The following is a 25810-nucleotide window of genomic DNA, read 5'->3' as shown; positions in this document are numbered from 1 at the left end:
TTGCGATTAAGTCCCTAAAGCTAAAACATAAGACTCCTGGTTCTAGATCATTACATGGCAGCATTCCAGAGTTAGGTAATGAGTCTATTCACTAAACTGTATTAACCGTTGATATAAAACAGTAAGATATCATAGGCTTACAAGACAGATGCTGACAATGACATCACTTACAGCCAGTCGTCGAACACTGACACTTAGTTCCTTTTGGTCTTTGAAGTTGCTCGTCTGGACTTTATTTAAAGCCTCTCCTTTTTCAGTTAACCATGCTTTCAACAAGCACTACAAATAATAATAAAAGTTAGAAATATATTTAGGGAATCATTTGGTAATTCAATTCAATCAAGTTCCAGAATCTCCTATTTTTATGTTACTAGAGGCTTATGCACATCTGGGATAAGAAGGACTTCAAACACTTAAGCCTGACGCATAAATGACCCAGGAAGGCATCTTTCTTTAAGATATTACCCTTCTCAGATTTGCAATGTATCGACCTGAAATCAGCCCCACTCCTGGCTACCTCAACCTAATTCTCAGGGAAGTAGGTGGATCTAAAAGGCTAAATCCAACTATCCAAGTCTCCAAAAGAATCACTTTATAACTCTCTAGATGCAGAGGGAAGGTCCGAGATTTTCTTGTCTCAGCCCCTCACTTTAGGGAAGAAAGAGAGAGAAGCCAAATTATATGTCCAAGATCTCTTGGCTTGTTAACTGCAGAACCAGATCAAAGACCCACACCCCGAAGCCAGTGGTTTTTCCGTGCATCTTGCAGGACAACCGCACTGATGCTCCAGATTTGACAGCAATTATGAGCAGAGGACAAAGTTTGAGGATAGTCCAGAGTCAGTATAAACATCTTTAAACTTCACTGGCCAGTGACGCGTGTCTTTTAGGCAGAAGATATTTCATGAAGTACGGAGATAAACATGAAGGAGGAGTAAAAACAACAAAAAGGGCTGCGTTGGGATAGTTTTTCCCCAAATGTAGTATTTACCACAGAAACCTTTTTCTATAGAGTTGAGGGGGGAAATTCTTGGTTCTGTGTTTGGGATCAACTCTCTCTCTAGTTGTTTTATTTATCAGTTTATTTAACAACCATTCTCTGCCTTTATATTCCACCAAAAAAAGGACAAAGATTAGAAAATACAAGACAAATATGGATCCTGTTCTCAATGTAGTAGGAGTGATAAGATACGCACAAAAATAACTGTGCCACCAGTTAGAAAGTGCAGACACCACAAAGAGATTGCTTACAGTTTTGAAACAGTGGGGAGGGGGAGGGAGTTTATAGGTGATTTCATGGTCCTAGATGGATATGTCACTGGCAAAGCCCACTGGGGTACTGAGAAAAATAAGCTGGAATCTAGGTGATGAGTTCTAACCTCCTCTTTTGTGCTTAGTTTAGTTTCACTTGCCTGTTGGGGGCCGTGTGCAGGGTCCTTGCACCTAACAAGGTGGACTGGTTCCCAGAGGAGACCCGTCACGCCCAACATCTCAGCTCGGCAGCCGGTGTGCAGAAGTGCCCGGCATAACACCTCAGTCCAAGATGGCGGCAGCAGGCCACATGCAGAGACGCTGCGCCCAGCACTGTAATCTGCAGCCATGAGCAACACACCTGCACCAGACCCGCAAGAACTCCACCCTTTCCCTGCCAAGAAGAACCCTCTAAAGCAGGCCCGCCGATGATTGCCGGGGAGAGCATGGACTCTAGAGCACAAGCTCATTCCTCTCCATTCTTTCCTCAAAGAATAAAATTTTCGGACTTCCCTGGTGGCGCAGTGGTTAAGAATCCACCTGCCAATGCAGGGGACACGGGTTCGAGCCCTGGTCCGGGAAGACCCCACATGCCGCGGAGCAGCTAAGCCCATGCGCCACAACTACTGAGCTTGCGCTCTAGAGCCCGCGTGCCACAACTATGGAGCCCACGTACCATAACCACTGAAGCCCGCACACCTAGAGCCCGTGCTCCGCAACAAGAGAAGCCACTGCAATGAGAGGCCTGCGCACCACAACAAAGAGTAGCCCCCGCTCGCCGCAACTAGAGAGAGTCTGCATGCAGCAACGAAGACCCAACGCAGCCAAAAATAAATAAAATTTTTTTAAAAAGAATAAAACTTTCCTTTGCTCCTGAACCAAACTAGGTTTCATTCTATTGGCTCGAGCATCACTGGGCAAGAGGGCCCTTGTAGGAGCCGGACTTGATAGGGTTGGTAACAGATGGGGAGAACTTAAAACTAAAGAGATGGGTAAAAAGGCATTCCGAGGAAGATGCCACACTTAAAAACACTGAGGCTAGAAAACCAGTTCACTCTTCCCAAAACATGAAAACAATATAACAAAACCCATAAGCAACCTATGATGCACCATGCATTGGGAATAGAGAAGTGAAAAAGAACCAGCACTACCCTCCCTCGTGGCCTTGACAGTCTAGGAATGGGCTACAAACTAGGAATTCAGGATCTGAGCACTGGGCACATGGAAGGACTGAGGGAAAGTTAAGTTTGGAAAGGTAGGTTAAAGTCAATCACAGAATACCTTGCTTGCCACACTTGGCTATGCTGCAGAAATTTTGAACTAATTCTCAGAGCCCATTTCTATCTTAAAGCCTCTGCAACTGAGCGAAAAATAATCCCTTGAAAGATTTTCTAATTCAGACACAGCTGATTGGTCTCATTCTCTTTAACAGCAAATTATCAATTAAGTACCAACGTTGGCTTCAGTTCTACATTTTAACACGATTTCTCCTTCCATATCACTAACACAAGGCCATTCAAAGGTCATTTTTAAACCTAAGGTAATGAATGGCCAAAATCCTGGACACTCTCTATCTTTAAATACTTTTAATTACCAAATTTTGATTCTTTCTAAATTTTAAATTATTTTACTTAGATGAGTAACACAATGGTTCCCTAGAAATCAATGTCTCCCACAATCATTAATGAAGTAAAATTTTAATTATTCTACGTGACTCATTGGCCTGAATAAAAGAGACTAAGTAAATTTAAATCTTTGTAAAGCAAAATGTAAATATTTCAGAAATCAGAATCAGGTCCATTATGTGATTCTGAATAGGACAATTCCGGTCTTGGGGGCAGGTGGCAGTAACTTACAACTTCACTGAGACAAATTTTGCAACCTGCTTTTTAAGATGTTCTCTCTGCCACCATATTTAGTAAATCACAAAACATCATACATCTGTTTTTATTCCGTGAAAAGAATATAGTCGCTTTTCGTGGATGGAAACGAAATGCATTTAAAAGACTCACAATGGACAGTGAGGTGTGGGAACAGAGTATCTGCTTCTTTTCTACACCACAACTCTTTGGGATTTTGAAGAAAAGTCTTGCTTATTTGTATTCTGTTTTGACGGTTGCTTTTCTGGAAGGATGAAGATAGGCAAAGGGCCACCACTCAGACTGAAAGCTTAAAGGGGCAGCTTTGCACCAAAGGTTCATTTTCTATGTTAATCCTTAGTGAAAATAAAATGAACTAAGTGTTCAATCAATGGTGTTACTAAATAATATTTTCTGATTAATTTCCGTAGTTATCCTAATTAAAAATCACGAAAAATTCTTGTGGTTTAAAGTTCACAAATTATTGAATGGATTCATTTATCATTATATACTGAGCACAAACCATATGCTAGGCTGTATGGATACAAGTTCACATACATTACCCAACACAAATGCAGTAAAAATTACGTCAAGGAAATCCTAAAAGTAGCATATCTAAATACTAACATTCTCAGTAATGAACAAAATCAAATTATTATTACAATGGAGCTAATATATAATGCAATCTCTATGAATAAGCTGCATGATAAAATGGATACAAAGCTGACTTTTAACATAGTAATTATTTGTAAATTTTCCTTTTGAAGAAAAATAAACAAGACTTTATTCTAATGCCATAAGTAATGATGGGTTTACTTTTCACCACTTATTTTGCCCATTATGGATAACAGCTTCATACCTGTTCTTCCAGTAATTCCTGCCACAGAATGTTGATTTCCTGTAACCTGTTCCAACGTTCTTCAGTCCATCGGCACACGGCTGTCCAACGTTCACCAAGTTTCTAGAAAAGGAAGAAACCATCCTTTGTCAACAAAGCCTTAAGAGATAATTAACACAATCCTTAAAGAAATTCTTGACATCCATTGTTCTCTATTACAGAGTAGCAATTTATGAAAAATATTTTTATGAAAGTTGCTTTAATTAATACAGATGAATCCTATAAATTTATAGATGAGAAAAACTAATTTCCATAGAATTTAATTATTTCACACTACATAGCTAGAAAGTGGCACAACTAGAACTCCATCCTGTAACTTTAGACCCCAAATTCCCGCTCTTTTCCATTTTATTGTGGTTTTTATATGAGAATTTGACAGTTTCACATATACCTTCGAAATAAAGCAAACATCTATTTTCGGTGCTTCCATTTTTTTCAGGCTATAATTATCTTTAAGACAAAATTCAGTGCGTCAATTGTTTCTTAACCATCTTTTACATGCCAAGACAGTTTTCATCTGTAGTACCAAAATTATGAAAAAAAAATTTAATTTATAAAAACTATGTTTTGAATGAGAGAATTTCTGTGAAAAAAATATTAATTGATTTATTCTGTTTACATAGCATGATCCATAGAAAATTTCACAAAACTCAGCAACAGAATATTACAAGTATTAGCAAAACTAACTAAATAAATTTGATTAGTTTAAAAAAATCGTTCTTCATGCTGACTTTCCCAGAAATTATTTTATTACTGCTTTATAAATAATGATTAACAAATTGTAAATTGTATTTCTTCATTACTTACTTGGGAGCAATAATTATTTAATTAATATTATCTTATTTCAATATTTAATACCAGAGTAAGCTTTGCATAGCTCAAAGGGTAGAGTACGCAGAGCCAGAAGACAGATCTGTTGTCTCAGCGTGAAAACTCATTGCCTACTTAAACCTCTGAATTTCCTCACTATTAAATAGGCAAGACATGAATGCCTACCTCTCAGATTACTGTAATAACTAAATACTACTGCACCAAAGGCTCAAAACCACTGGCTAATTTTAAATGATACAAAAGAAAAAGAATTTCATATGATAATTTATAGTCTGAAAGTTACTGAAAATCATCAACTGGCAACATTATATCAGATAATCCAAGTATTGTTTAAGTAAAATACCCTTGAACAACAGGGGTTTGAGCTGTGGATCCACTCATACTTGGATTGTTTTCAATAAATACACTGGAAAAAATTTTGGAGATTTGTGACAATTTGAAATAAAGATGAAGCACATAACCTAGGGATATCGAAAAAATTAAGAAAAAGTTTATTCATGAATGCATAAAACATCTGTACATATGCATATAACACAAAATATTGGGTTGGCAGAAAAGTTCGTTCGGTTAATAAATACATTGCTCAATAAAGTTCTTGGTGAAAATGAAAAGTGTGTCTTTTATTTTTCCTTAAAACTAAACGAACTTTTTGGCCAACCCAGTATGTCCTAATGGACTGTTTGTTACCAGTAACACCTCCAGTCAACAATAGGCTATTGGTAGTTAAGCTTTGGGGAAGTAAAAAGTTATATTTGGATTTTCAACCACTTGAGAGGTCAGTGCCCCAACCCCAAGTTTTCAAGGGTTAACTGTCAACCAAAAACTCTCTATAAAGACTTGTAAAGATACACTATAGTCACTGAGCAAAAAGAAGCAAGGTTCCCAAAACTGGGGTTGACATTTACACATTGATCTACCAAAGAAACAGGGATATTAAATCCCACATAGCTGAAATTCTCAAACTTTACATTTTTTTACATATTCACCGGGCCCCACTCCCAGGGACTTAGGTCTGCGTAGAGCCCAGAAATATGCATCTTAATAAATTCATCAAGTGATTCTGAGCAAGAAGTCTGTGGACCACTTGTTGAGATCAGTTACTATGCTTCCACATCTTATTCATATGCCCAAGGTAGCTGTGGACCACAAGCGGCCCCAACCATTCCCCAAGGGCGGAAGTAAAGGAATGATACCTAGGTTCTCCTGTAAACCCCCAAGCTGTGGAATCCCAACTGGGAAGTACGACCTAAAGAAGACTGTTCTACGATTCTAAATAAACAGCAAGACCGAACAGGGGCAATGTGCAATTGGGGCTCAGACCACAGGTCCCTTGGGACGATCCTACTTTACAGGGTCCTTACCTGTAACTGATCTTCCAGAATAGCTGTAGCACTCTCGCCACTGTTTTCATCAACAATCACCACCATGTGAGTTAGGGAATTTACCTTCACCTGTTCAGCCTCAAGATCATTTTGCAGACTCTAGAGAAAAAGTTAAGATAAACCATTATGTCTACTCTTTCCCATTTACCTGTTTAAAATCCACTCAGTTGTCAATAGTAATTAAGGACACTTAATGAGGCATTGTGTTGAAACCTCCAATCATTAGCCTAAGTGTTCTACTAATGAAACAAACCCATTATACATCTTTACATTTCATTATGCACCAAAGCAGTTTGAAAATGCAATGTCATAACAGATTGCAAATGGGATGTCATCACTTTTATTATTTTTATTCCAAGTTTGGGCCAAAAGAAAAACAAAAATGGTGTCCCATAAACAAGTTGAGCGCCTATTGTAGGAATTAAGAATATAGAATCATTAAGTCAATAAAGTCCCAAACGTGAATACACATAGTCAGAGATCATTTTATCTAGTGCAACATGGTATAAAGTGACAGATAAGTCGAATGCTATTTGATAGTCAGAAGCTGTTCTGATATGTTATCCAGGAAAGCAATTAGGGGTATACAGACAATTTCTCTTACCACTTCTTCCATGGGAAGAGCATTGCAGGTCACAATACATATGTATATAGGTAATTCATTCAAACACTACCAATAGTGCCGTCAGATGCCTTGAGTTTTTGTGTTTAATGTATCCCTAAAGCTTTATTTATCAGTTATCTAGATATTTCATTGAAAAATAAAATTCTTCAGTTCACAGAGAGACTATTTTACTCTACCTTTCCTTGACTATGAAAAGTTATCTCTTAAATTTGTGACCAAATTAAATCTCCCACCAAATTTTGAATCTTCACCTAGGAGAAGAAATAGCCTTTCTGAAAGGATTAGGTACAGATCAATCTGAGGGTTTCCTTATTTCCCCACACACAGCATTCATGCAGCACCCTAGGGTTCTTAACCACTCATAGGTCCAAAAAAAAAAACCCCTGAGAATCTTATGAACACTATGTACTTCCATAAGAAAACTACACATACCCACATAAAACTTTACCTGTGCTTTCATCCCTGGCTCAGAAAAGTCACATCCCCATGCACTCTACCCCACAGGCTGCTGAATAAAACAGCACGCTGAAGAAGTGTCCATCTCTGCACTAATGATAGAAGCCTTTGGCTCCTGAGAATGCTAAGTGCTTTTTCATATTTGATAAGGTATAAAAGAAATATGAGCCAGATTTACTTTATGATCTTCTAGCAGCTTTTGTAGGGATTTTAAGTCATCATCTAGGGGGCAAGTCTCCATCTTCTGAATGCGTTCTTCTGTGAGTGTTAACCAGGCAGAGAGCTGCTGTAGTTGCTTCCTCTGCAGTTCCATGAGCACATCGTGCAGCCTGTCCGAGGGGAACAGAGCATTATTCCCACTCCTTCTTCCCTTTGCAACAGCAAATACACACCCCAGGCAGCAAAGAAATAGGGCAGGGAACACTTTCTTGTCTAACCATTTAAAGTAGCATTTGGTCTTTAAATACAGAAACCAGCAAAAAAAAAAAAAAAAAAAAAAAAAATTTTTTTTCTTCCTAAATGGATTCAATTAAATGCAGTCAAAGAATGCAAATAACAGCACCCTCTATTGGTATCAGAATCATTGTTTCTTCAATCAGGAATTCCTGCCTATTAAATAGGTGGAAATTGCCATGGAATGCACTTTGCTCCTTAACGCACAATACGCGAAACAAAACGAACCATGGGGAAAAAAAATACTGAAAAAAATGTTACATGGGACAAAGTGAGAGAGTGGCATGGACTTATATATACTACCAAATGTAAAAGAGCTAGCTAGTGGGAAGCAGCCACATAGCACAGGGAGATCAGCTCAGTGCTGTGTGACCACCTAGAGGGGTGGGATAGGGAGGGAGGGAGGGAGACCCAAGAGGGAGGAGATATGGGGATATATGTATATGTATAGCTGATTCATTTTGTTATAAAGCAGAAATGAACACACCATTGTAAAGCAATTATACTCCAATAAAGATGTTAAAAAAACTGTTACAAAATAGAATTGGGAATAAATATAACATAGTCCTGTCTTCATATCAGAATTAATGGTTAGCCAATTTTAATACTGCAAAGTCCATATTAAATGCCTTTGCTAATTTCTGTATTGCAACTTTTACCTTTTCATTTGGTTAACATATCAAAGGGGACATAAAGATCATACAAAATTCCACCAACACTACATAAAGAAAAGAGTCAAAATTTTACAAGGCAAGTTCTCTGGTTATCTTGTTCTCACAGACATGCAGACTTTTCCTTGTGCTAAACGGGGCAACGCAGTCTATGAAATAGTGTTCCTTTCTGAGCTTCCACTCACCGGGACTGTCTGTCCATACTTGCCACCCTGAGTGCCTCCCATCTGGCATTCAGCAGGGTCATTTGTTCCTGAATCTCAAACTCCTCTTCGTCTGACAGAGTTCCTTGTGTTACCAGCTGGTTCCCTGCCTGCAGGACGTTACCCACACTGCCCTGGTGCGCTGTCAGCTCCATCATAAAAGCCTGAGGAGGTACATCATTATGATTTGTGAGCTGCTCAGTGAGGAAGAAACATCTTAATAAATTGTTAATGTCTAAATATTAACGCTGGGAGAAAAAGTAACCATGTAGAGTGCAAGACTTTGATCCAATTTTTTAAGCTCTGAATATAGGGAATAAGCAGCTGCCTGAAGGAAAAAGAACAGATCAAAGAGGACAATGTTACATCTGATAACACCAGCTATTTTTAAGTAAATGCTGATTATGCTACTGTTAGGTCGTGAACATGGAATTATGAGAAGATATAATAAATCAACCACCATGCTCACCCAAGAGAAACTGCTTAAAGAAAATGACCATTTCTATTATTTTCAAACCAAAACAGCAAATCAGACCTGCCAATTAATATATCAAAACCAAGAAACTGGGCTTCCCTGGTGGCGCAGTGGTTGAGAATCCGCCTGCCGATGCAGGGGACGTGGGTTCGTGCCCCGGTCCGGGAGGATCCCACATGCCGCGGAGCGGCTGGGTCCGTGAGCCATGGCCGCTGAGCCTGCGCGTCCGGAGCCTGTGCTCCGCAACGGGAGAGGCCACAACAGTGAGAGGCCAGCGTACCGCAAAAAAAAAAAAAAAAAAAAAACCAAGAAACTACTCAATCAAAAGAATTCTTCACATAATCCAATGACTACACTGCAATATATCCCTGAAATAGTAGGAAATCTTCAATATATAAAATTACACAAGAATAGTGGATATGAGTTTTCTTAATCACACAATAAATAAAAATAATCACTTCCTGGGGAACATTCAAATCTAAAGATTTGGTGTATTAATTAGCCATTTTGTGTTTTAACTATAACAATACACTTCAGAAATGAGCAGTAAGTACTATGCACTGATTTTTTGTCAGTGGCTTCACAGAATCTACAAACTACAGTAAGATTTAAAATCCGGAATCTAATTCCAGTGCACAGTTAAATCACCCACACCAATTCTGTAACAAAGCCCTATTTAAATATCACAAGTCTTAAAATATGCCATGACCTTTCTGTGGAGCAGAATTCAGTAAACAACAAACATCAGGGTACAGCCCCTGATTAAGGCACAGGCACCACGGCACATACATCCTGCTCATCAGCTATACATTATTTACTTCGTGGGTTGCAAACTGGTCTTTGACTTCTTCCACATCATCGGAAATGTCATCCTGCTCCTGGAAAGTGTCCTCGGCAGAGAGCAACCAGGTCAGCACTTCCTCCAGTGCTATCTGATAGCTGTCCAGATCCATGTCAACCTCAGTGACAGTGCTGGGGGTTTCAGCTCGGGGACCCTCTTGCTCCTCCTCTGGCGCTGAGCTCTATAAAAACAAAGCCAAGAACACTCACAGGCGCTGTGAAGACTGGAAGGTGTTCAACAAAGACACACTGGATGGAGAAACTAAGGTAGGCACCACTGTGTCTTAGGCATCCACCTGATTCTCAGGAGCTAGGTGAGCAACGCCGTGAAACAGAATGCATTTATTAACGCCAGCATGGCAAAGAGTACAAAAGCTGCATCACTCATGGATTCTGTACTCAGGGACATTCTAATATAGCTGGGAAGAGACAAATAACCCACATGAATCACTTCTGAACAAAAATAAAAAGGCTATTAACAAAGTTATAAATTCCATGGGTGCAACAAGGAATGCTATTTGAATTCGCCAAGGGCTAAAATAGGCAAGTTTCATAGAGGATCTGGAACCTGCTGGGCCTTGAAGGATGGATGTCATTTAAAGAGACAGAGATTAGAATCCTGCTTTGATCCTAGTTAAATTGCTTCTACCGAATTGCATTTTAGCATCGCATTTTCGACACCGAAAGACAGCCACACATACAGGCTGTCGTACTGATGATATTTTTTTGAGGCAGCTGCCCTCTAGTTTACTAGCTGGTCTTCTTTTTGAAGAGCCCGCGGAATAAGTTATCCCGAGCTCCTTCTAGGCAGTGGAGTATTTTCTTATATACTTTAGAGTCATATAACCAAACCTATCACCTCTCTCATTCATTTGTTCCCTTCCAGAGCAAAAATTCTTTAAAAGTTGCCTATAGCCTGTCTCCACTTTATCACCTCTCATCCACAGTTTTTATGTACTATCTCAAACATACACAGACATATAGAAAACAATATAAGAAATGCTCATGTGTTTAACAGCTACATTTGTTAACACTCCCTTTCCTGCTGGTTAGGCACTGGTCCCCACCACACACCTGGAAAAGCTTTTGCCAGTGTTACCAATAACCTTCTCATTGACAAATCCACTTTTCTAGCATCATCTTTCGGATGACCATGTAATTAAGAAAAAAACAGAACACTTCTGATAATCAACAGTACTAGAACAACACACATAAACCAGAACTGTTCCAAGCAAACCTGGAGGTCGGGTCACCTTAGGTCCCTTAAGCTTTCAGTGGCATTCCCTATGTCTAACCAGTCCCCATCCTCTTGAAGCTCTCCTTTCCCTGCTTCAATAATACTATCTCGGTTTTCCTGCTAGTTCAACAGCATTTGCCAACATATAAGTAATGAAGCTCCTCAAAATTAAGTCCAGGGTCCTTTTTTCTTCTCTCTGCCTGCATGATTTCATCCATTCCCATTGGATTTTAAAAAACCATCTACATCCTGCAAACATTTACCTTTATATTTCTGGCCCCAAACCCCAAACTCCTATATCCTACTTCCTTAACATCTCCACTTCAGTGTCTCACAGGCATATCAAACTTTGTCAGTATTTAAACCCTACTTTTTTCCCCCAAACCTCTTCACGCTTCCCATTTCAGTAAATGCCTCCTCCATGCACTTAACCCCTCCAGCTAAAAATCAGGGAGCCAGCCTTGGTCTCTAGCTTTTACCGCCCACATTTAATACGTACGTATAAGTAATTCCTACCTTCAAAATTCATCTCAAATCCATCCAGGCCTTTCCATCTTCACAACAACTGTTTGTCCTCAGCACTGCAACAGCCTGCTTACCTACCAGTGTCTTTGCTTCCCCGCTGCTACCCAGACTGCTACGTCCACCACCCACTTCTCGCAGAGCAGCCGGAATGATGTTTGGAAAATGTAATCACATCATAAGACTTCCCTGCTTAAAATCTTTCACTGCTTTCTCAATGCTCTTAAGATACAATTTAAAATTCTTAACATAGTTTACAAAAATACTGTGACAACAAGAAACAGTGAGTGTGTGTGTGAGAGAGAGAGAGAGAGTGTGTGTGTATGTTTGTGTGTGTGTGTGTGTGTGTGTGTGTGTGTGTGTGTGTGTGTGTGTGTGTGTGTGTGTAGGGTTGGATTTCAATTAGGTTAATCAGAGAAGTCTTCTCTGAAAAAGTACCATTGACATTGAGGAAAGATGGGAAGCTTGCCATGCAAACAGTGGGTGGAGGAGCGTTTCACAGAGAGCAACCCACACGTACAAGAATCTTGGGGAAGGAAAGGAAGAAGTCCACCATGACTGGCGTGCAGTGGCCTGAGATGAGTTGGGAGGGTGGGCTGGGCCTTGTAAACCACAAGAGGAGATGAGGCGTTTAATTAGTATGAGGGCTGGAACAGAAAGAAAACACACACCAAAGATATTCTGGAGGAAGAATCCAAATGGACCCGGTAAACAACATGCAGGAGTTAAAAACAATGAATCAGTGAGCCCACAGATGAAATGATGGATGATTAGGAGAGAGATGGTGCCAACGACAGAGAAGGGAAAATGAGTTAAGTTCTGGACCTAAAACCCCAAAACTGGAAAGCCACAATAATCCTGGAGGTCACTTAGTATCAAACCTAGATATCTGAATGAGGATATCTGAGAACTAGGAAAGTTAGAGACCAGCCAGAGGTCATTCAGACAGGCACTACAATCTATGAGGTGTGAAGTGGAAGGCGTTACCTAAATGCAGGTGTTCAGAAGGTATTCATTCACATACAAGAAGAGACTTTCAACTGAGAGATTAATCCAAAGAGAAATTAAAAGGAATTATTTGCTGACCACCTAATGCTCTACAGTACATGTTTGTAGAAACAGCAAGAGAGGAAGTCTGGCTATTAGTGTTCTCAGGAAAGTAGAGGATGGCAAGATATGTCAAACAGTAGATGATTACAACTTGACCACGTTTTATCTCTCCAATTAACTTAATTCAACCTCTAAGGCATTAATGAAAGCATTAATGAAAAAGTCAATATTAACACACCTGCTCTTATTTATTTATTTATTTATTTATTTTTGGCTGTGTTGGGTCTTCGTTGCTGCATGCGGGCCTTCTTTAGTTGCAGTGCGCAGGCTTCTCATTACGGTGGCCTCTCTTGGTGCAGAGCACAGGCCCCAGGTGCACAGGCCTCAGTAGTTGTGGCCTGTGGGCTCAGTAGTTGTGGCTCGTGGGCTCCAAAGTGCAGGCTCAGTAGTGGTGGCACACCGGGCTTAGTTGCTCTGCGGCATGTGGGATCTTCCCAGACCAGGGCTCAAACCCACATCCCCTGCATTGGCTGGCAGATTCCCACCCACTGCGGCACCAGGGAAGTCCCAATACACTTGCTTTTAATCAAACAGCAAATGGCTTCTGCAATTCTTATCATGTCAACCTGAGCCCTAAACAGAAGTGATTATTTTATCTACACACCATGAAAGGCAAATGAAATCTTCCTCCTTTTTAAAAGAGAATAGCCTTCACTATAAGAAGTAGAATATTCCATCTTTCTAACAAAAGGAACCCTGATCCAATGAAGAAGTGATTCTAAAACCAAAAGGCAAACTCCTAAGATTATTAGAGCCACTGAAAAGGATGCGTCATTAACACAGCATAATAACTACACTACTAGAGACAAATGCTTCTCAGCAGACATTCAACGATAAAACATTAGGGCTTTTCCTCAATATCACTTGATCCTCAAAACTACTAAAAAGAGCCCTTGCTTCACAATCTGGCCCCATCTCTTGCCTTCTTTTCCTCTAAGTTTTTTTCTTTTTCTGTAAATCATAGTTTTTTTGAAATGGAGAAAATAAAAGAAGTGGTACCTACTACCCAAAGAAAACCTGAAATAATAAGTCCTTTGAACCTTGGAGAAGAAAAAAAAATGCTATGCCAATTCAAGACCATTATCATTATCACTAACATTTGAAAAAAAAATCTGGTTGAATAAAAATGAATGATAGGGCTTCCCTGATAGCGCAGTGGTTAAGAGTCCGCCTGCCGATGCAGGGGACACGGGTTCGTGCCCCGGTCCGGGAAGATCCCACATGCCGCCGAGCGGCTGGGCCCGTGAGCCGTGGCCGCTGAGCCTGCGCGTCCGGAGCCTGTGCTCCGCAACGGGAGAGGCCACAGCAGTGAGAGGCCCGCATACCACAAAAAAAAAAAAAAAGAATAATAACTAAACAAAATGAGATGGAAAAAAAATAATAATAATATCTGCTGCTTGTTGAGTTCTTCTTAACATCATTTTAGATACTTCAAACTTATTAACTTTATAAAGTGGGTGGTTCCACCCAGATTTTGCAATAAAACTGAGGATGAGACGGTAAGTAACCAATCCAAAACATCCAAAACAGGGATGAAATTTAAGCTTCAAAGCCCCTGCTTTCTGCCTCTCTAAAATGTATTTCTTATCACTTTGAAATCCATGTGTATCTTTTGATTGTTTTGTTGATAAATGTTAGACCAAATGACTTTTAAGGTCTCATCCCACTGTTAAGATTCTCTCATTTTATGAATTATGAGAACTGGTTAGACTAAAACAGAATAAGGTAAAATATGGATTGATCAGGCTTCCCTGGTGGCGCAGTGGTTGGGAGTCCGCCTGCCGATGCAGCGAATAGGGGTTCGTGCCCCGGTCCGAGAAGATCCCACGTGCCGCGGAGCGGCTGGGCCCGTGAGCCGTGGCCGCTGAGCCTGCGCGCCCGGAGCCTGTGCTCCGCAACGGGAGAGACCACAACAGTGAGAGGCCCGCGTACCGCAAAAAAATATATATATATATGGATTGATTCAAGGCAGGATCATTCAGGGAGAAAATTTCATGACTTTACTTACATCTCCTGAAAAATAAAGATCCTCATTTATATCCTGATGGATAAAACCACTGTCAGCCCTTAAGTGAAAAACTCACCAAGTAACATATTATCAATTATTCCTCGTAAAAGAAAGGGAAAAGCTTACATTTTGATGGCCCTTGTGAGAATATAATGGTACAAATCCATTTTTTAATGGCAAAAAAAGAAAAAAAATTAGTACTTAGAACAGAACTAAGCTGACATGAGAAGAACCACCTTCAGTACAGGCCAAGAGTGAATAGAACAACATAGGTCCTTAAGCATGTTATGCAAAAGCATGATCACAATCCTAGATTCTAACTCTCGCCTTGCTATATGAAAGAATATATCTTCCTCCTTAAAAAGTCAAGTCAGTAAAGTTATGGTTCTCCATTACACGCATGTGACGTGTGACAGCATGCCAACTGATAAACTGAATTTCTGACGCTGAGGAACCAAGATGTTCTCAGTCAAGAAAAAAAAATGCTCTGAAAGTGTTTTTATCTAGTACCTAAGAGAAAACAAATACGGCAAGTCAAACACATTAATAAAAATTTACCTGTACCTGCACGTTAATTTCTCCTTCTTCACATTCTTTCTTATATTTCCTTGGAAGTGTCTCTACCTCACGGATGGCATCTATAGTGACTTGCTGAGGTAGCACCTCAAACAAAGATGTTAAATACATAATTATGGACTTCTTGTCAGGAAGCTGAACAGCAACATCTAAAAGTGGAAGAAAATAAGAACCAGCTTAAATTAGATGTCCGAAGTATGTGAATTGCTCAATATTGGATATAAAATAACTGTCCTAGTACCCATAAACAATGCTAGTATATTATCTTTGCAATACCATAGCTCAGTAAATTTCTATTTCATATAATATATGAGTCAAAGGTAAAGATGATTACCTACTTTTTTTGTTCAATATCCCATTTCTTAAAAATCTTCCTTAAAACTTCCCCCATAAGGCTCAAAGATAAGCTATCATCTAAGATAACATCACAGATTTCATTCATAGTATGAAAATAAGTCTAGAATTCAATCCTGCAACATTTGTAACTGAAGTTTTCACATCATATACAAGAAGCTCATATAAAAACACATTTTAATGAAATAAATCAAATACTAAATTGTTTATCTAATAATTCTGTTTTCCTAAAACTTTAAATCTTATGCTCATATCGATTAACTATTCTCCAGTGATGTAATTAAATTTCCTCCTGAAGGATCCTAGACATTGTTAAGCACAAAAGTATCACGCCTGTAATAAAATGGCTTGTACCACATTTCAAAAGGAAAAACACCTCCTCAATTCTCACAATTCTTTCAAAAAGGGGGGAGGGAAAAGCACTGCTTTTCAAGTATTCAAAACTGTAAAGAAAAATCAAGGTTGTAATTAAACACTGAACAATACCTTCAGGATCTAACAGCTTTTCAATTCCTAAGTAAGTTTGAGCCTTGCTGAAGGCATGTTCAAGTCTCTCAATTGGGGACATTTTGACAACTCTATCCCAGCTGAAGAGATCGGGTCTGAAATCAGGATGCAAATAAAATTCAGTGAAGATGAAATATGTGGAAACAAAGTTGTTATTGTAATAATCGAATACATTTCAGTTTTAGATTTTTTTATCTGTGAATATAAATTTAAATGTTTATCTTTTATATCCCAAAGTCTTGTCAAATATATAATATTTTAAAGTAATCTATAAATATGAAAACAACAGGTAAAACATTCTAAGGTTTTTGTATTGGTTAAACATGCCTGTTAAAATTCTGGAGTAGCCACCGAAAGACTAGAAATGGTATATTTCCCAAATAGTGGAAGAAAAAAAAGGGAAGAAGAACCTACCAGTATAGAATAAGAAAGAAAAGAAGATATAGAAAAAAGTAAGAAAATGAAAAGCTCAAAACAAGCGGTAAGAATGAACTTAAATACATCAATTATCACAATAATGTTAATGGACTAAATTCTCCGATTAAAGACCAAGTTTAGCAGAATAGAAAATCCAGCTCTAATCTCTTCACAGGATACTCCTAAAGAAAGGACCCTGAGAGAATTTCCGTCCACCCCCTCCATAGAGCTACTGTCTAGTATTTCATTTCTATCTTGATTTTCTTTTAATCCTGCAAACTGGACATTATTGTTGCTCTGACTTACTCAAAAGTTGATCATTTTCTCTGCGCTCTATCTGCTCTTGCATCTCGGACCCACCTACACTTCTGGGAGTTGCCTCCCTCATCCCCACCCGCCCAGTTTCCTCTCTGACTCCACCTCCTATTATTCCCCTTATTCACACCACTGCACCCAGTGGCCTCCCACATGCCAGGTACCTCCTCCCCTCTTGCCTGACATATTTTTCTTCAGCAATATTTACCATTTCTATATGCTATACAACTAACATTTTCATTTTTAAAAAACTGTCTGCCTCCCTCTATTTGAACATTAATTCCAAGAAGGAGGACTGGGATTTTTGCTTGTTTTGTTCTCTGCATCCTGTGTCCAGCACATAGGAGGCACCCCACACATACTTGTTAAATCAATTAAGTAACAGATGGAAAAATGTTTAAGCTAAAATTCAAGTTTTATGATAGTGTCTCTTAACCAACTAGAAACAGTGGGCAACCCGCTTAAACTGATAAAGGAGAAGTAGAAGATGGGGTGTGGGTTTCTTTTTTAACCAGATAAAAGGTATATGAAAAAAAAGCTAAAGCAAATAGCAGTCTTATGGTAAAACATTAAAACCACTCCTTTTGTTATCAAGAACAAAACACTCTGCTCACTACCACCAATACAAACTGATATTGAATTGAAGGACAAGGCACAAATGAAGGGGAAAGGGGAGAGGAGAGTAGAGGAGGGAAAGGGAGGGGAGGGGAGGGGAGGAAAAAACTATTATAATTCATGGTCATCTACCAAAAAAAAAAAACTTACAGTAACAAATTTTGGTAAGAATTTAACAAGTTTCCAGATATAAGATGTAGAAAAGTCAACTGCATTTTCATATATCAGCAAAGAACATACAGGAAATAAAACTTGAGACAATAAATAATTTACAAGAAGAATAAAACACATAACAAGTTTTGCCTTTCACAGTTAAACCTTTGATGCATCTGGAGTTTATCCAGGGTATAGTGAGGCAGGGATCCAATTCACTCATTTCCATTTGTTCCATACCATCTATTAATCTGCAACATCGGCTCAGTTGTAGATCAGGATGGAGCTATTTCTGAGCTCTTTATTCCATTAGGTTGAACTATATGCAACTGCTATTTATATCAAAAACAGTCAAATATTGGCAATTTCATATGCTTCAGCCTATTATTATATTAGTGTTTTATCTATAGTACTATACAGTCTTAATTAATATAGCTTCATAATTAATTTTGGTTTCTGTTTAGGAAGTACTTCAGCCTGTCTCTTCTTCTTCAGAAGAGTAGTGGCTCTTTTTGGTCCTTTGGCATTTTATTATATAATTAGAATCTATTCACAAGTTTCATAAAAAGAATCATTTCTTTTTAATTGGGAGTTTTATAGTTTTCCTATAAAACTAAAGCAGGAGGCTGAAAATTGTCACAATTCTTTGTGTATATTACTGGTTAGTGCTGAATGAGTTAGTTCACATTGAACTATGTGAATTATTTTACATTTTTTAACTTACAAATATGTAGAAGAAACCATGGACACTGCACTGTGGCATTTAAGTCCTATGGAAACAAAGACGTAATGGGTAGGGTTTTTTCCACGATATTTCTACTCTTTATGTTTTCTTAGAGCGTGTACAGAGGAGACAGGCAGTGGTGGGAAAGGCATTTAGGGAGTAGGAAGTAAGGGAGGGACAGAGAGGAGGTACAAATCTGTACAAATCTGCCCATCCAAGAAGAGTCACATCTCACTTATGTCGGTGGAGCACCGCATTGAAGGCAAGCCCATCTGTCCAGCTGGTGGTGAAGTTGAGGACGTTGACCTGGCTGTACGGCCTGGTGGACTGGCGCACCCAGCTCAGCAGGATCTTCTCACTGTTGGTCTGCTGCAGGTCTGACATGATATCCTTCATGACATCTTTCACCTGTTCAAAAGAAACCATGGCTGCCAATAAGCTCAAGTAGTCATTGGAATCCAGTCCTTGAATAAGGAATATTATATTCATGAACCATTGGATCAGGTCACTGGTATTCATTTTATTTCAAAACTTTCCTTTAAACACTGGAAAGATAAATACATTTTAACAGTAATGATTTTGATTTAGAGGTGATTTTAACCTCACCTTTATATATTATGGCATTTTCTATATCTTAGCAATAGTTATATTACACTTGGCTACAGTGAACATTACTTTCATAGCCACAAAAAAGTAATATTTTAAAACCATACTTTACAAACATCTTTTAATAGGAAGAAAACTCAATTTTTATTTTCTACAGAAATGTGGAAGAAGGTAAGAACTTTTGGCTGACTATAAAATCCAAGAATGAAGTGCATTTCCTGATGGCAATAACAATTATAATCTACAACTAATATTTTATATTATTATTCTAAATTAGTACATATATTTTAAGGAAGTGTTCAAAGAATGATGTGGACATATCAAAAATCCCCAGAAGAGCCAACTTAAGGGGGCTTGAGAAATAATTAACAATAGTGAAAGATCAGAACCTATTAAATAAGTAAAAATCCATAAAGTAAGTAAAAATCCACAGATATATACATGAATGGATAGATAGATACAGAGAAACAAGAGACAAGGAAAAGCTCTTCCTCATAAGTGGAAAGACAATTAACAAATGTAGAAGAAATGATGAAATTAGAAAATCACTTTGCCAAGCATTATATTAATAACTGATCAGGTAAGAACTATGAAGGGATCTTAAAATTAACAAACAAAAGTTTAATAAGTAGCTGAATATTTATACAGTCTCAAAGTATATCTCCACGGGCTTCCCTGGTGGCGCAGTGGTTGAGAATCCACCTGCCGATGCAGGGGACACGGGTTCGTGCCCCGGTCCGGGAAGATCCCACATGCCGCAGAGCGGCTGGGCCCGTGAGCCATGGCCGCTGAGCCTGCGCGTCCGGAGCCTGTGCTCCGCAACGGGAGAGGCCACAACAGTGAGGCCCGCATACCGCAAAAAAAAAAAAAAAAAAAAAAAAAAAAGGTATATCTCCACAAGATACTTTTTAATAACAAAGGGCAGTCACATTACAGTGGAGACACCTGCAGATTCCACCTCACCCAAATGATGAGTGTTAATACTGCCAGAAAAAAACTAATGGACAGCATATGCTTCCTGATATGGTACATTAAGAAAAAGTCAATATTGGGACTTCCCTGGTGGCGCAGTGGTTAAGACTCTGCACTCCCAATGCAGGGGACCCGGGTTCCATCCCTGGTCAGAGAACTAAATCCCACCTGCATGACACAACTAAGGAGCCCTTGAGCTGCAACTATGGAGCACACCTGCTGCAACCAAGACCCAGCGCAACCAAATAAATATTTTTTTAAAAAAAGAAAAACTCAACATTTTTGTGGCATTCCTCCCAAAAATGAATAACCTGAATCCAATCATGAGAAAATATTAGCCAAACCCACATGGAAGAACATTCTACGAAATAACTGTTCAGTACTCTTCAAAAATGACAATATCATGAAATACAAAGAAAGACTCAGAAATTATGCCAGATTAAAAGATGACAAAAAACAGGACAAATGAATGTAATAAATGATCTTGTGTTCCCTTTTTCTATAAAGAATATTATTGGGGCAATTGACAAAATCTCCATAAGAGCTATAGATTACATAATTGTATTGTTTCGATATTATTTTCCTGATTTTAATAATTACATGCTAATTGCTAGTGCATGATATAATAATTACCATATGTATAAATAATACTAGTATTGTGAATATGTATTAGACATTTTATATTATATTAACATAATAATAATATTGTAGTCATGCAAGAGAACTCCGGTTTTTAGAAAAATGATTTGTTTTTACAAAATACTCACAGATCTATTTAGTCAAAGAGAAAGAGGGGGAGAGAGAGAGAGAGAAAACACAGAAATACAGACAGCTGTTAACATTTGAAGAATCTGAGGGAAAGGTATCCAGGAATTCTTTGGGCTATTTTTACAATTTTTTTATAAGTATGATATTTTTTAAATCTAATGTTTTAAAAACAGATACTTTTTTTTCTATGCCAGGAAAATAGAGCAGTTTGTCAGGTTCTTTCACTCCAAATTATTATAAGTTGAATCGTGTCCCCTCTCCAAATTCACTTGTTGAAGTGCTAACCCCCAGCACCTCATAATATGAATATATTTAGAAATAGGGTCCTTAAAGAAGTAGTTTAGGTAAAATGAGATCATATGGGTTGGCCCTAATCCAATATGACTGGTGTCTTGGAATAAGCAAAGGAGATTAGGACACAAACACACACACACACACACACACACACACACACACACACACACGACCACGTGAGGACACAGGAAGAAGGCAGCCATCTACAAAGGAGAAGAAACCAACCTTGCTGACACCTCGATCTCAGATTTCCAGCCTCCAAAATTGTTAGAAAATACAGTTCTGTTGTTGAAGCAGCCCAGTTTGTGGTACTCTGTGGCAGCTCTAAGAAACTAATACACAAATGATACATTTCCAATTCCTATTAAGAAGTGATTGAAAATTTTCCCACCTGCCAGTGCAAAATGATGCTCCAAAGTAATCCTAAAGTCAGCTTGTGATTTCCGTCTACAATATCCGTTCCTCCTATATTCACTAAATCCACCTAGTAAAATGAAAAATATAACTTGTAAGACAATTTTTCTATGGAAACCCAGATTTTTGTTTTAGCTCGTTAGGACAGCAATATAAGTAAATGACAAGAAAAATTTCACTTTAGAGAATCAGGTGAACCTAAATCTCAAAAATGTATTACTTATACAATAGATCAATAAAGTAATCACAAAAAGCACAACTATTCCTTCACTCATAGAACAGGTTCAATACGTCTCATGAGAAAAATATTTCCAAAAATCAGTTGATGCCAATGTCCAGAGCAGGCGGTTGGTTTCAAAATTAATCATCCCGATGGCATCAAAGGACCCCCACCAAAAGTCATATTACAAACTTACATTGTTCTGATGTAAAACCTGCAGCACTCTGTTAACATTATTTAAAGCGTGTACCCTTGTGGAGCCACGTTCCTTCGGCTGGAAAACAGAAGACAAGATCAAATGAGACAGAGAGTCCCTCCATGTTGCTGTCAGACACTGACATTGAGATGCACGTGGAACAGCAGCTCTGCACACAAGAGCCCCTCTGTACCAGGAGCTCTGGCTGGGTCCTCAAGCCACCATGAAGGCTGGTGTTGACAGAATGCAAATTCTCCCACTAACGGCACCTTAAGATAGTAGTTCCTTAGCTTTGCCTGAACACTGGGATCTCCTAGGGAGCTTCCAAGAATACCAGTGCCTGTGTTCAACAAAGACTGTGACTTAATGAGTCTGGAGTATAGTCTGGGTTCAGAATTTATAAAAGATTCCCTGGTGATTCTAAGGTGCAAACGAGTTTGGGAACCAATGCTCCACCAGGGACAGAGCTTCTTCTACCTTAGTAGGGCAGGATGAAGGAAGATTTAGAAGTTATGTCCCCTCCACCCTGCACTAGTGTAGACAGAGCAGAGAGGATTCAGAGGTGCCATCCCAGGTTCCAGGTAGGATTACAAGGGCCCACTGGGAAGACTGGAATTGCCGCCCAGGGAAAGGTGATCTGGGAGGCTTCTTTCTGCCTCATTGGCCAGGGAATCTTATCTGACAAAGGGATCAATCTCTCCAATAGGTGCCTACCCACCATCTGGAAGGCAAAAGGTAGAGTGTAACACTGCACACTTCGGCAAGAAAGAAATTCATCTTCAGAAGTGCATCTCTCTATATCTTTAATAGTAATTCTACCTCTAGTGTTAAAGGTTGTACCCATAAAATACATCCTCTTCATTGGCAGAGTTATTTCTGTGTGAGTTTTGGGTACCTCACACATAAAGCAATAGAGTTGGATTTGATGATGGAACGAACATGAAGGTAATACTGAAAATCTGAATAAAAATAAATGCCATCAGTTTTCATAACTTTTTTTTACTATTTGTTAAGTAACATTTAAATGTATTTGTCTCTACTTTCTACTATTCAAAACATTATGCCCTCTTTACATACCCACTCTTCTTTGTAATTCTCTACTGTCTGAGAGCAATAAACACATAAAGTATTTTTTTGATAAAAATAGAGCCCTCAATAAAGCCTAAATATCGCTCAATCAAAAAATTCATTAAAACCCCTTTTTAACGTTCCTATTTCAGCCTTTACATTGTAAGGACCCCCAAGAGGGTCTTCAAGTAACAGTAATGATGAGAGATATGCCGTTAGCCTGGTTCTTGAACATGGCATCCCTCACCAGTGAAGTTCCTATGAGGCCTTCTAGAAGATCCAGTAGCTTCCTTCCATCTCTGAGGTCTGTGAACATATCACTGATGGGTGGTTTTCCACTCTATAAAAGAAAAAGTACAATTTCAGCAGCAGAAATTTCATACATAAGTGGCAAATAAATGAATAGTTTCATTTCTTCCAATTAAACGTCTGGATGATCAGCAGACTATACAGGTTTGCCTTGTATGGAAAGAAGTACAAAGAACTTTGAAATCTATAACAAATGTTTTGAGCTGAAAGATATAAATTGCATTATTTCTTAGAAAGGGAGCAAATAAAACTGTGATTAATGTCAATATGCCTTGTATGTACAGTTGACCCTTGAACAACATGGGTTTGAACTGTGCAGGTCCACTTACAGATGGATTTTTTTCAGTAGTAAATACTAGAGTATTACATGAGTATTACATGGTCCGTGGTTGGCTGAAGCCGCTGAGGTGGAACTGGGATAGGAGGGAGCTGATTAATTATTCATGGATTTTTTTTTTCAGTTCTAAAGAGTCAGCAGCCCTAATCCTCCGTGTTGTTCGAGGGTCCATTGTATTCCTGAGAGAGAAGATGTGTTAAAAATATACATGAGCATACAGCACCTGGAGGCCAAAGAGGCCTCCAGAGGCCAAAGAAAAGTGTGCAGATTCTTATTCCAGCTCTGCACTTTACATTCACAGTATAAGCATGGCTTTCGGTATTTCCATAGGGAAGCAGGTCACGTCGTCATCAATTTCAGCTCTCCACTTCAATTTCAGCTCTCAGGCACTAGGTCTGTATTTCTAGGTCCCAGTTTCTGAATGATTAGGACACTTTTGGCTCTGTGTCTAAATCCAGTATCCATCCTGTATTTTGAATGACAAAACTTACAGAATTTCTAAACTCTTGTTTCTGACTAATAAACAGCATCAACTTCCCCTGATAAACATATTCTAGCATCCATGCCAGAAAATCCTACCCCATTCACAGGTAGACCTTGCCTGTCTGTGTGTGGTATCATGGTTGTATGCAAAGGACAATTACTGCACAGAAAATCAGGACGCCTCAGTTTTAATCTGTCTGACCGTTAACTAACTGGTGAACCTAAATCAGCTACTTACTACTATTTACCTTTTTCTAAATCACAGGGATTGTAAAGATCAAATAAAGAATATTATGTGAAAATGTCCAGATAGCTATAAAGCACAGTGTAATAAATGCTGTATGATTATGTTGAATCAAATTATTCCCTTCTGGGCTTCCCTGGTGGCGCAGTGGTTGAGAATCCGCCTGCCGATGCAGGAGACACGGGTTCGTGCCCTGGTCCGGGAAGATCCCACATGCCGCGGAGCAACTAAGCCCATGAGCCATGGCCGCTGGGCCTGCGCGTCCGGAGCCTGTGCTCCGCAATGGGAGAGGCCACAACAGTGAGAGGCCCGCATACCGCAAAAAAAAAAAAAAAAAAAAAAAAAAAAAAAAATTATTCCCTTCTAATATGAAATCCCCAGAGATTAATAGTTTTACTTCCTGTCAATAATAAAAGATATTTTATAACCAATAATTATTGTATATTCTTTGTTCTTCACTTTAAAACATATATATAAAGTCGTACGAAACAAAATTTTACTCTGAGCCTGAAATGGGTGAGGGGGAGGAAGGAAGCCATCCTAGTTTCCTAAAACTTGCCATTTTCCCTTTTTTCCTCTCTTCCTGATTTCTCACATTTTTAATTACGTGTACTGTATAGTAAACTAGTGATTTCTATCATGTGGCTTTTCCATAGTTCCTATACTCTAAATGAGAGGAAGTATGGTAAAGTCTTCACCTTAGAATCAGTAAAGAATAAACTATGACTTATCTATATCTGAAACAAAGCTGCTTTTCTATTTCCAGCTGCCACTATGTGAGCAGCGACGATGTCAGAAATACATGGATTATCTCCATCGATCACAACGATAAACAGATTTGAGTGATGCAGGAGATCCGATCCAGAGGCAATACTGAGCAGGGTCAGAGTTGTTTGCACATTAAAGACTTCCTACCTGCTCTCAGTAAAAGCAAAGGGCAGAGGTAGCCCTGGTCATCTGCTACCTCTTACCTTCCTCCTCTCAAAACCCACCCAAGTACACTTCAGCGAACTAGCCACCAAATACCCAGATTCTCTTTCAGGAAGACATGAACAACTCTGGTCTCAGAGCAAAGAGACAACAACTTAGGTAAAGTTCATGGGAGAACCAAATAGGGATATCTAGGCACAGAAAGGACCTTAGGAATTTACTGATGACAAGGGCAGCTAAATAATGTCTGGGCAGCATTGAACCCTTCTCAAATCCACTACAGTATCCATTTTCCAAAACAGAAACAAAGTAACCCAAATCAGCCTAGACTAAAATAAAGTAAATATAAATATTAGTCCATATTACAAATAGTTATGAACACCCACTGATGACCTCATTGTAGACAAGCCTCCTACCAGCCGTGTAACTTTGGAAAAGTGGCCTTTCTACATGTATTGGCTCATCTGTTAAACACTAAGATGACAGAT

General features: G+C 38.9%; 1 protein-coding gene across 2 annotated transcripts in view; it reads right to left on the bottom strand.

The window, feature by feature from the left end:
- UTRN (utrophin) overlaps positions 1–25810 on the bottom strand; it is a 506315-nt gene that overhangs the window by 365153 nt on the left and 115352 nt on the right. The window contains exons 4-15 of one of the 2 annotated variants that reach the window (XM_067010961.1): positions 23267–23359; positions 21952–22029; positions 21513–21605; positions 18717–18889; positions 16237–16352; positions 15379–15545; positions 9922–10125; positions 8611–8792; positions 7480–7630; positions 6200–6319; positions 3969–4070; positions 172–279 (exon numbers count right to left, since the gene is read on the bottom strand). In XM_067010961.1, coding sequence (XP_066867062.1) covers positions 172–279; positions 3969–4070; positions 6200–6319; positions 7480–7630; positions 8611–8792; positions 9922–10125; positions 15379–15545; positions 16237–16352; positions 18717–18889; positions 21513–21605; positions 21952–22029; positions 23267–23359 — 1587 coding nt within the window. The remainder of the gene's footprint in view (positions 1–171; positions 280–3968; positions 4071–6199; positions 6320–7479; positions 7631–8610; positions 8793–9921; positions 10126–15378; positions 15546–16236; positions 16353–18716; positions 18890–21512; positions 21606–21951; positions 22030–23266; positions 23360–25810) is intronic. The other variant, XM_067010960.1, reaches the window with a different exon arrangement.

This window comes from Kogia breviceps, chromosome 13 (genome assembly GCF_026419965.1).
Source record: "Kogia breviceps isolate mKogBre1 chromosome 13, mKogBre1 haplotype 1, whole genome shotgun sequence".
NCBI lineage: Eukaryota > Metazoa > Chordata > Mammalia > Artiodactyla > Physeteridae > Kogia > Kogia breviceps.
This window is presented reverse-complemented; position numbering and strand designations above follow the sequence as displayed.